This window comes from Vulpes lagopus, chromosome 15 (assembly GCF_018345385.1).
Source record: "Vulpes lagopus strain Blue_001 chromosome 15, ASM1834538v1, whole genome shotgun sequence".
Classification (NCBI taxonomy): Eukaryota; Metazoa; Chordata; class Mammalia; order Carnivora; family Canidae; genus Vulpes; species Vulpes lagopus.
Window position 1 is genome coordinate 21,014,326 of NC_054838.1, and position 12,374 is coordinate 21,026,699.

Sequence of the window (12,374 nt, forward strand, 5' to 3'; positions counted from 1 at the left end):
TAGATCCAAACAGATCTCAACTAATAGAAATACAACAAACAGAGCTGGTTATTGGACAATCTTGATTTTATATCTTTAACTGACAGTCAGGTGCTCAGAAAAATTTCTTTCTCAAGTGTTTCTCAATTTTCTTTTCCCTTACAGAGATATTTAGACATTCTTTTTTATTCAACTTTTTTTTTTAGTAAAAAAAAAAAAGTACTGGTTTTTTAGGGGACTAGATATAATGCTGGTAACATACTATGTTCCTTACAAGCTTTATTGTTTGTTTGCTTAAAAGAAACATAACAGCTCGCTCCTTTATTTATTCCTTCAACAGTGTGTATTGTGACCTACAATGTGGGCGGCACTATGTTCACTTGGAGGGCTCTGTGATTACAGAATTTGGTTGTTAGTGTTTGTGAGAGAAATCTATCTGAACAGAGCTGGAAGGGCTATGCCAAAGTCTCTCGAGATGTGTTTACTAACTATTGCTTTAAATGACCTCCCCCTTGCACAGCCACACCAGGTTTTGAACAGCTGCAGTGTGATGGAGGATGTGACTGGTGAGGATGTAGTACGTGCGCATACGGACAGTGGCAGGCCAGAATGAAGGCTGGGAGCCTCAGGTTGTTTTTTTTAAGGCAAATATCTCACATTACAACAAGGCAGGAGAAAGAAGGTTCCTGAGTGGCCATCTGTATTTTTACCATGGAATATAGCCTGTAAGCAGCAATGGCTCAGAGTCAACTTTAAATACTAGATTTGGCAATCCAGCACTGTCTCTGAGACAAAGCCTTCTGTGAATGTTAAACAGCTTGGAAGTAGTAGAGTGCTAGGTGGCTTTTCCTGTATTTGAACAGTTGACATGCCATGACATTGTGTAAACTAAATCTTCTGTGGATTTTAACACAAAAATCCAGCAATCAGCAGTTTCGTAATAGGTCTTTGACTAAAATTTCTAAAAATGTAGAAGCAAGTAAAAATAGATCTGAAACTCAGACAAAGAAATGTCTGTGAAACACATACATCCAAAACTTTATAGGCCTGGGTTGCCAACACTAGAATGAAAATAGTTCCCATTTCATTTATACAGCAAGGATGGAAATTAATGATTATGGGAAATGCCATTCAACATTTTGCATACAAATATGTGCAAGAATATTTTTATAAATAATGTAGAAAAACAAGTTTATGGTTTTCAGGTGGGAAAAAATGAAGGCACAACTCTGGTATAAATTGGACACTATTTTTAAACTGATTCTGATTCATTTTCAATATAATCTCTTAACCGTGTTAGACTTCAGACCACACAAAATATTATAAACTGGTTTATAAATTTATGATTTACTTAGTATATTTAGATATCACATTGAATACTAATCTTACCAGTTTGAACAAATGCAATTTATGTAAAAAAGAAAAGCCTTTTTTAAACATACTGTTAATTAGGGACTTGGTCAATATTTTTTAAGCAGCAGTTAAACATACATATACATATGCGTATATGTAATGGATTTTTCTATATTAAAAAGTTAAGAGTCTTTAATTTTCTGCCTCAATATTTTTCTCTTAATCCATAGTCATTACAAACAGGTTGTATTTATTGTGTGTGTGTATATGTATGTGTATATGTGTATGCATGTGTGTACATCCCAGTGGTCCTTATCCAACTGAGAGCTGGAGGGTGAGTAATTCTGGAACACTGAAAGGAATTTCTATCACTTTCTTGTTTTTTTGTCCCTTTTTTATTCAGAGCTTAGCTCAGCATATCTATATTCAACAGTGAGACATACACAAGGAAACATCTCACAATGTAATACACTTTGTTATCAGGAACCAGATTCAATTCAGCCATGTCCCCAGTTGAGTACAGTACAGGTTCATCATTCCATGTGTGTTTGCTAAAGAAATAAATAAGGCATCACTGCACAAAATGGTGACCAAAATACTTTGTGTTACACCTAGCACTCCCTTGCTCCTTATTCTGTGACTTCTCAATTCTGAGGTTGAATTCAGATATATGTTTAAAAAAAAAAAAAAAAGAAACTTTAGAAATACTGAAGTCACCCATATGATTTCGTTTTTTTAATTTTATAAATTTATTTTTTATTGGTGTTCAGTTTGCCAACATATAGAATAACACCCAGTGCTCATCCCATCAAGTGCCCCCCTCAGTGCCCATCACCCAGTCACCCCCACCCCCCGCCCTCCTCCCCTTCCACCACCCCTAGTTCATTTCCCAGAGTTAGGAGTCTCTCATGTTCTGTCTCCCTTTCTGATATTTCCCACTCATTTTTTCTCCTTTCCCCTTTATTCCCTTTCACTATTTTTTATATTCTCCAAATGAATGAAACCATATAATGTTTGTCCTCCTCCGATTGACTTATTTTACTCAGCATAATACATTAGAACCCATATGATTTCTAATACTTAGTTGTAGATACTGAAGCATTAGGATACAACATTTTTTAAAAAATAAGAAAGATTCCTGTTATAAGCATGGCTTTAAGGGCTGTGGATTAATCTATGTCCTTTTTCTTCCTTTCATTTTTGCTCATAACTGTGTACAGAGTTAACTCATATCCAGCTATTGGATATATATATATATATATATATATATATACACATATATATATATAACTATATATATAACTATATATATAACTATATATATATAACTATATATATATAACTATATATATATATAACTATATATATATAACTATATATATATATATATATATATATATATATATATATATATATATAACTACATATATATATAGTTTTCCAGGTAACTGGGAGGAGAATTTTCTGGACTGGGTGGAGATGATTGGGTGGCTTTTCCAGCTTTGTGGCTCTGCAGCTCCTTCTGTTGTGTGAACAGCTCCAAGGAATACCTCTCTTAGAGGCCACTTGTGTGTCTCAGAGCTAAGACTATTTCTAGAGGAAATAGTCCCTCCCTCTGTTCTAGCCCTAGAGCTCTACAAGCCTTTCTTCCAAGAGTTGTGCTCCATTGAGAATTTTAGTGTGGTGGCCCTGCTATCTTGCATCTATCTGCTTCCTCCATGCCTGTATCTGTCATCAGCACCTTCTTTCTTGCTCAGTGATTTTTATCTGTTTTATTTGTGACTTCTTTCAGACTGAGGTCAAATCCTCCCAGGACAGCTTATTTGCTGAACATTTCAGAGATTTTCAAATGCTTAGGAGCACCACAGCTTTGCTTGATCCTTTCAGGTTCATGAGGACTTGGATATTATATGGATTATTCCCAGTTTCACCAATCAATCTCAAGGCCACCTGCCCAGATTTCTGCCTAGGTTACCATTTTCTCTTACTGGGGGTGAGTAGTTGTGATTTTTGGGGAGTTTGTCATTTCCTGTTGGACTAAGTTTGGTTATTTCCCTTCACTACACTGCTCCTTACCACGTACTTTCTAACTTTGTGTTTAGGCTGTCCGTACCTTGATCTAGGGACATTTGTCATTTGTCATTTCTATGTCATTGAATATTATTGAAGATGTTATCTCTAGGTTTTTATTCTATTTTTTCTTTTCTTTTCTTTTTGGTAATGGTTGGTTAATTTGGCATTCAGGAGGTGTTCAGAGGAGATTCAGATCTATATTGCTGCTATGTTTAGGACAATATCATGTCACTCAGTCCTTATGGCTTTATTTTAGAAAAGTTATTTCAAGATCCTTTGTGGAAAAGAAAAACCATGGAAAAGGATATTTCTTTAAAAAATGATATGTTTCTGCCTCAGTGTCTGCTTTTCTCAATCATCCAACAGAGCTGAATTATGCAATAGCCTGTTCACTCTCCAGTGAAAGCCACTGTGTTTGTGTTACCTCTGCCAAGTGTCCACATAGCCTATGTGGGCTACGCCATGTGTGGTTTGCATGAATCTGAAGAGGATTCTTCTCTCCTCATGGCAGGGATTCTACAGGGATTATGTTCTCTTAATGTCCTGATATTATTAAGCTACCTCTTTTCTATTCCAGCATGTGAAATCTCTGGGCTTGGGCTCAACACAGGCCATTAAAATCCATATTCTAGCAAACTGTGGGCCAATATGCCATTGCTGCTGAAGCAGACACACCCCCCCATCAATCAGTGGTGTCTGTTAGGCTTCCATGTAGACTCCTTACTAGCTCCCTAGAAGAAAGTTAATCATCCTCCTAGTCATGCCCAAGGGATTATTACACAAAACTTTTCTCCTTGTTTCAACTTGTGAATTTCAGGTGTTAACATCATGTATATTGCTTGGTCAGAATGACAAACGTATAGGTTCCATTTTAGAAGACTGAAGAATATTATTTATTTCAAAAGTGAAAAGTTGGTCACAACTATTGTGTATCTTTAATTTTTCAGGTTTAAAGATTCTCAGAAGTATTATTCTTTTAAAGTATATTTGGTGATACCTTTTATCTCAAGTCACATATTCTCCAGTTATAGCATGGTTTACATAAGTTTTTGTCTGTTTTGAGATTTACTTAAAACCATAGGTGGAACCTGTTTATTGGGACAAATAAAAGAGTCTAATTGAAGACCCTCTTCCTTGTTAGCTCTGAGAGAAGTCATCTTTGACAACCTGTGAGACAGTTAATTACAACATAAGGCAGACTGTTGTATTGAGTCAATGGGTTAGAATACAACTAACAGCAAGTACCGAATCAGAGGTCCATTTATAGAAAGAGATTAAAACCCTCCATGGCCAAGTACACCTGAAAATCAGCAATAACAACAAATTCCTAGGGTACTTGGATTTCCAGATCTCTTCCTGGTCAGAGATTAGGCTTCAAAAACATTTTGTACAGCCTCTTACGAATTTCTTTAGTTTTAATGGAATAGATAATTGGGTTGAGCATTGGAGGCACAAAGAGATATACCAGGGACATGAACTTGTGCATGTACTCAGGGGCATTCTTCCCAAACCGATGAACCATGGACACACTAACCATGGGTACATAGAAGATGAGCACAGCACATATGTGTGACACACATGTGTTGAGTGTCTTAAGCCTCTCCTCCTGGGAGGCAATGGCCAATATGGAGTGCAGTATAAGCACGTAGGAGAGGAGAATGAGCACTGAGTCTACACCAAAGGCAGAGATAACAATGAACAGGCCATACATGCTGTTGATGGTGGTATCTCCACAAGGCAGGTGGATCAAGTCTGGGTGCAAACAGTAGGAATGTGTTAACACATTGGCCTTACAGAAAGGCAGCCTCTTCAGAAGGAAAGGCAATGGGAAAACCATGCAGAAGCTGCGGATGATGATGGATATGCCCATGTGAGCCACACGGATATCAGTGAGCACTGAAGAATAACGCAGAGGGTTACAGATGGCCACATAGCGATCAAAACTCATGGCCAGCAAGATCCCAGATTCTGTCCAGGAGAAAAAGTGGATGAAGAACATCTGGGTCAGGCAGGCATCAAAGGCAATCTCTGGAGCATGAAAGCACAAGGCAGCCAATACAGTGGGCAATGTAGAAAAGGACACACCCAGGTCATTGACAGACAACAGAGACAAGAAGTAGTACATAGGCTGGTGCAAGCTCTGCTCCTCCTTTATAATGAAGAGGATTAGGATATTGCCCAGGATGGAAATAGCATAAAGCAGCAAGAGGAGGGCAGCTAACGAGTGTTGTAGACCCTCCATCTCTGGGAAGCCTGTTAGTGAGAAGCTGGTAGTGCTAGAGATGTTAGTCCCAAAACTTCCCATGAGGGTCCTTGAGTAGCTTTTGGGGAAATAGAACCAGAGTAAAGTGAGGTCAGACAGTGGAAGATCAGGAGTGGTCACTGTCCTTAGTCAGGATGGAAGAGGCAATGATACTTAAATTCTATGATCGCTAGGTCATGAAAGGGTCAAGAAGGAGCAGGTTAGGGATTGTTGGTTACATCTCAGACTTTTTGCAGTCTGACCATATCCACAGATGTGTCTTGGGCTCCAAACTCTTCCCCACAGATATCCTTTGACTCTTTTTTAGGGGAAGGAGGAGAAATTATCTGTTGTTCTTCTTGTCCCTGTGTTCTTTACAGAAAGATTCCAATCTTTCTCCAGTAGTAGAGAGTGACTTTGCCTTTCTCCCTACCAGTTCTTAGCTACCATCTTCTTCAAGAAGTGAGGTATGGTATGTCCTTCCTCCCTCTCTGCTTATTGATGCATTCATTCCTGTGCAGGATGACATCTCCACCTAGACTCTGAGCTGTATCCTCTCTTGTCAGCATTCAACCATCACTCCAGATCCTCATCCTCTTTGTTGCTTGAGCCCTTCCACTTATTCACCAAGGGTCCAGAATCTCATGTTTCTGCACATATGATTGCTTTAGATTTTCCTCTCCTGCATGTTCACATGTTTTGTTTTTCACTGTTTATATTAAGGATTCTCAAACTGTATATTAGATTCATTTGAAGAGGTTTACAAAACTCCTTTGTCTGGGCCTCATTCATATCAATTAAATCAGAATCTGTCAGTGGAACTCAAGAATCAGGATTAAAAAAAAAATTCCAGGCGATTATGATAGGCAGCCAAGTTTGAGACAATCAGGGGTTTAGATCACTCCAATAAGCTTCAGATATGTCCCACCTCACACCAACTTCTTTTTTATTGAGGAACAATTTCATGATCTACTATCATAAGGAATAAACAAACAATAACAACCCTCTTTTTGGTCCCCACATAATCTTTTTTCCCCACATAATCTTTTAGTAACCATTCATCTCTCTGTTCTCTTTCATAACTAATATTTTCAAAATTGGGATCCCTGGGTGGCGCAGCGGTTTAACGCCTGCCTTTGGCCCAGGGCGCGATCCTGGAGACCCAGGATCAAATCCCACGTCGGGCTCCCGGTGCATGGAGCCTGCTTCTCCCTCTGCCTATGTCTCTGCCTCTCTCTCTCTCTCTCTGTGACTATCATAAATAATAAATTTAAAAAATTTAAAAAAAATATTTTCAAAATTATTTTCACTCATAATGTCCTTCTTTATCTCTTCTCTGTACATCAATCCTCCCAAATTTATATCTCTAGCTCAGATTTCTTTTAGCTATGGGACACCAAAAGTCAACTCCCTATTGGACTATCAATTGTAATAACTCCTCTGTATCTCAAACATAATATAAGAATTTGAACTTCTTGTTAGTCACCATACTTGATCCTCTCCAATATTTACCATCTCATGGAAGCCCATCACTATCTATCCATGCACTCAAGCCAGAACAACCTAGGAGGCATCTCTCACACTCTCCCATCCCGAGATCTAATTAATCTATTACCATCTTTCCAAAATACACTTAACACTGGCTTCTCTCCATCTCACTTCCAACTGCCATCCACCCCTCAGCATCATCAACCAGGGTGTCTGCAGAGCCTTCCTTGGTGATTACCCAGCTGAATGTCATGCCTCTTACCAATTCATCCTCCATAAAGCAGCCAAATTATTTGTTTATAATATAAATAAGTGAAATAGTGTTATACTCCCACTGAAAATCTTCTAATGGCTTCCCTTACCTTTTGAAATGAGAATTCATCATCCTCATTGTGAAGTAGCATCAGTACCACCTGGGAAGTTGTCGTCTCCCAATTATTTGAATCTTTCATTACTTTTCTGCTCATGTTGTATGTCAGTGTTTTATAATCTTATACCATTTTTCTTCATGACTCATCACACTTTAGAATCATGATGAATTATTGTGTATCTGTTTGGATATTTGATTAGTATGTTTCTCCTCCAATAAATTGTAAGTTCACACAATTGTCTGTTCTTACTTATTCTCAATGTTTATCCAAGCACTGGGCATAGAGCCCTGGGCTAGGACTCAAAGTTTTTCTAGTTTTAATCAGTAAGTATTGGTTAAGTAGATAAACTATCTGAGGAAGAAGGTATCATAAGCTACACATTTTTAGGTGTAACATGAATTTTAGGGGTGCCCGAGTGGCTCCTTTGGTTAAATGTCTGCCTGCCTTTGGCTCAGGTCATGATCTAAGAGTCCTGGGATAGAGACCCACATCAAGCTCCCTGCTCAGCAGAGAGTCTGCTTCTTCCTCTAGCCTTCTCCCCCAGCTCATGATCTCTCTCTCTTTCTCACTCTCTCTCTCTACCCCCTCTCTCAAATAAATAAATAAAATCCTTTAAAAAGTTTTTAAATGAATTTGAAAGTTAATAACTCACCTAACAGCTAATAACTGAGTTTTTGTCTCAGCTTTGCCATGTACCAGCTATGCATTTAGTTTATCTACATGCCTTATTTTTACATCTATAGGATAGAGAAAAAAACAGTACAACACTTAAAATTCCTATTCTGGACCCTGGTACAAATTATGTACTGAATAAATGGCAACCAAGAGAATGATGTTGAAAAGGGTTACTCAGGGGATGAGATCCTCTTTCCACATTTTTAAAAAATTTATTTTTATTTATTTATGATAGACAGAGAGAGAGAGAGAGAGAGAGGCAGAGGAGAGGGAGAAGCAGGCTCCAGGTCGGGAGCCCGACGCGGGACTCGATCCCGAGACTCCAGGATCGCGCGCTGGGCCAAAGGCAGGCACGAAACCGCTGAGCCACCCAGGGATCCCCCTCTCTCTACATTTTCTTCCTACTTTTGGGCTTCCAACCAAAGGCTCCCCCCTTTTGTCTCAGCCTTTATCCACCACACAATGAAAATATTGGAGTATGAGTTAATTACACTGAAGCATTTGCACTGAAAAAAAGCCTTAAATGCTATCTGGTAGGTCTATATGTGCTAGGAACTATAGAGTAAATCTGTAAGAAGGAGGCCAGGATAGTGGGATTTCAGACATCAGGGCTGCAGATGCAGAGTATGGGTTTGGGGAAGAGGAATGCAGACAAAAAGTCTCTAAATTTGGATCATAGACAGCCTCTTCTTCTTCTTCAAATATCTGTACCCTAATTGTCTTAGGAGTTTGAAGCTTATAATGAGGTTCCTACAGACCTCTGTGTAAGAGATGAAGTCCCAACTTACCTTCCCCAGGACGGCTCTACTGGAAAGGAGGAGAGAGATGGATGAAGTATTTACCAGGGAAGAAACACCAAGGACTATGCACATTGCATATAGTCTCCCCACCCTGATCTCTATAAAGCTGATTCTTAAGAATCCCCAGGGTCCAATTAGTCCTGGAGCTCAGAGGTGGCTGGGGTAGCAGACAATGCAAAAAAATCTTGAGGCGATGGCTTCTCTGTGTCCTAGAATCTCTTCCCCTTAGAGGTTTCAAAGAAATTAAGAGTTAGAACTGTGTTGCTCTTTATTTTAGAGAAGAGGAACTGAAGCTCAGAAGGATCCCATTTAGTAAGCCAACAAATAGCTGGATTCTATCCCAAATCCCCTGACTCTTACTGATTTCCAAATTACAGCTCCTTTTACTAACTATTCCACAACCCAGATAGATTTAAAGAAGCAAAATAACATAATCACTAAAAACCTAATGATCCATAATCAGCAAATAGAGTAACCATCTTGGTTTGCCTGGAACTATGCTGGTTTTAGCACAGAAAAATCCTGCATGGGGAAACCCTTCAAGCAGTTTGTCACCCAACATCCCAATCTAGATTCAAAACTAACTTCTTCCCTATTTAATTGAGTGTTCTTTAAAAAAAATTATTTAATTGGTTCAATTGCCTAACTCCTCATTTGTAAAAATACAGTAAAAATTCCTGCAGATCTAGTAGACTATGACACTTAATATCACATGTTAAGTGTTTATGAGACAAGAACTATTGTAATGACTTGTCAGTTTTTCATCTGCCAGGAAAGAATTTGAATAAAGATGGGATAACTAGTGGGCTTTGGAGGCTCTGAGGGCTGTGAGGACAGGTTGATTCCTAAGATACTAATCAAAGGTCTTAAGCTAGGAGAGTCTTTGGCTCTCCGTTTGTGTCACAAACTTCTGCAATGAAGAAATTGAGGTTCTAAGGGAGAAGAGTCTTGCTGCCATGCACAGAGAAATTGTTACAAAGTCAGAACTTGAACGGAATTTTCCTGATCTAGGCCGAAAGTCTATCCCCATTGCCCATGCTGTCTCTCATTACCAGGTTAGGAGAGGGACAGAAAAGTAACTGGTATGTTATAAGCTTTCACCAAGTGTCTGGGACTATGATAGGTTATTTGATATAGAGTGACTCATTTAATCCTCACAGAAAACCTAATGAATGCATTTTATTATGCCTAAAATCAGTACTGGATTTTTCAGTAGACTAAACTTAATACAAAATTACAGCAGTGAAGGGGCACCTGGGTGGCTCAGTGGTTGAGCATCTGCCTTTTGCTCAGGTGGTGATCCCAGGGTCCTGGATTGAGTCCTGCATTGGGCTCCCTTCAGGGAGCCTGCTTTTCCCTCTGCCTATGTCTCTGCCTCTCTCTGTGTGTCTCTCATGAATAAATAAATAAAATCATTAAAAAAAATTACAGCAGTGAAGAAAACACTAAACACTATCAATCTTAAAAATTATAGCATTACATATATTTTAAATAATAAATAAACATTACATTCATATTATATATTAAAATGTATACATTTATTTAAATGCATAGGCATTTGTATATATAAAAACCACACATGGCTCCAATGGAGATCTAGAAAATGAGAATAAATATCTATTTCTTGAAATAAACACAAAGCACAAGAGAGGAAGTGTTGGTAAATTTTACACCCATAGTCTCCAAATATTCTGTCATTCATTTTAAATTAATGATCTCATCCGATCCTTTGGCCATGGCTTCGGGGGAGATGGGATATGGAGAGTGGAAGCTCCCTGTGCTCCAGATAGGCACTAGGTGGGAATGAGTCTTTAGGCCGCAGGTAGTGATGTGGGCCCTCCACTGCCAGTAGCCACATCTGGAAGGGAATAGCTACCCTAGGAAAAGAAAATGCTTATCCCTTGAGATGAATAAAGCAGAGTATTTGGAAAGCACCTCTGTGGGGAGCCAGCAGGGGCAGCAGGCTCAGACCCCGCCCCTGGGAGGCTCAGCACCTCTCTAGGAATTTCAGATCCGTGGGACTCTTCAGGTTATTTCCACCCACCTGCATCTCTTTCTCTCCACTCTCCCTCACTTTACTAAAAACATATATGTTTTATAGAAAATTATAGAAGATACAGATAATTAGAAAAATAAGACTTCCCGATTCTCACTAGCCAGAGACAACTACTACTATAATTTGTTATTCCTAAAAAAAAAAAAAAAAGTGTTATTCCTTCCAACTACTTTTTCTATGCAAATGTATGAATGTTTAACAGCAATATTACATCAGTATTTTTACTAAGAAAAAAGTGTCAGCATGCTATAAATTCTATTTGATAAGATGTTTTATTTTAAATACAACTTTACAGTGGCTTATACATTCTCCCAATCTGTCTCCTGCTAGAAATCTGTTGCGGCAGCCATAGCTTCTGATTCAGGTAGTATATCTTTCTAATGTTGTTTTCCTTCATGTTTTAACATTTGAGAGGTCTACTATATTCCTGTCCCATTTCCCACTTTAAAAAAAAAAAAAGATTTATTTAATTGAGAGTGAGAGAGCATGCACAAGCAGGGGGAGAGGAGAGAGGGAAGGAGAAGCAGGCTACCTGCCTGAGCAGGGACTTGCAGGCAGGGCTTGATCCTGGAATCCCAGGATTCCAGGATCATGAGCTGAACCCAAGGCAGACACATAAGGGAGTGAGCCACCCAGATGCCCCACCCCCCTTTCCCACTTTAAAAAACTTTACAGAAAATGATCTCCATTATGTAAAAATTCTAAATTAGCTTTAAATCCATGCTGTTGTATTCCCCAGAATACTCAAAATTAAGTAAATTGAATTGGGAAAAAAAGATACCTTCAGTATTTGTTTAACCTTTCCACCTAGACACATGCTTTTGTGTCCATTTATCCAAGTATTTTATTTTATTTTATTTATTATTTTATTTTATTATTTTATTTTATTTTATTTTATTATTTTATTTTATTTTGTTTTATTTTATTTTATATTTGGGGCGGGGGAGCAGCAGAGAGAGACAGAGAGAATCTGAAGGAGGCTCCAACCCCAGCACCAGCCCAAACACCGGTTCCATCTCACTACCCTGAGATCATGACTCAGCGGAAATCAAGAGTCAGTCCCTTAGCAACTCCACCACCCAGACACCCCTCAAGTCTATTTTAAACTGATAAATAATACAGTTTTGTTCCCTAACATAGATCATTAAAATATTACAGAGAGAAATTATTTTTTAAGCTTGAGAGTTGAATTAAAATATTTGCTTTTTTTGAAATTGCCAATTTTGTATTATAGTGTTGTATTTGGAAAATTTTCTCAATTTTTAGTAATTTTTCTTTTTAGATCTTTGTGTTTTCTTAATCTACAAATGATTTCGCTTACAAATAATAATATGGTC

General features: G+C 38.3%; 1 protein-coding gene across 1 annotated transcript; it reads right to left on the minus strand.

Annotated features, from left to right (window-relative positions):
* Window positions 1-4,765: 4,765 nt before the first annotated feature.
* On the minus strand, window positions 4,766-5,710 carry LOC121476518 (olfactory receptor 51I2-like). Its single transcript, XM_041730589.1, has one exon. The coding sequence runs from the start codon at window positions 5,708-5,710 to the stop codon at window positions 4,766-4,768; it is 945 nt and encodes a 314-aa protein (XP_041586523.1).
* Window positions 5,711-12,374: the final 6,664 nt, after the last annotated feature.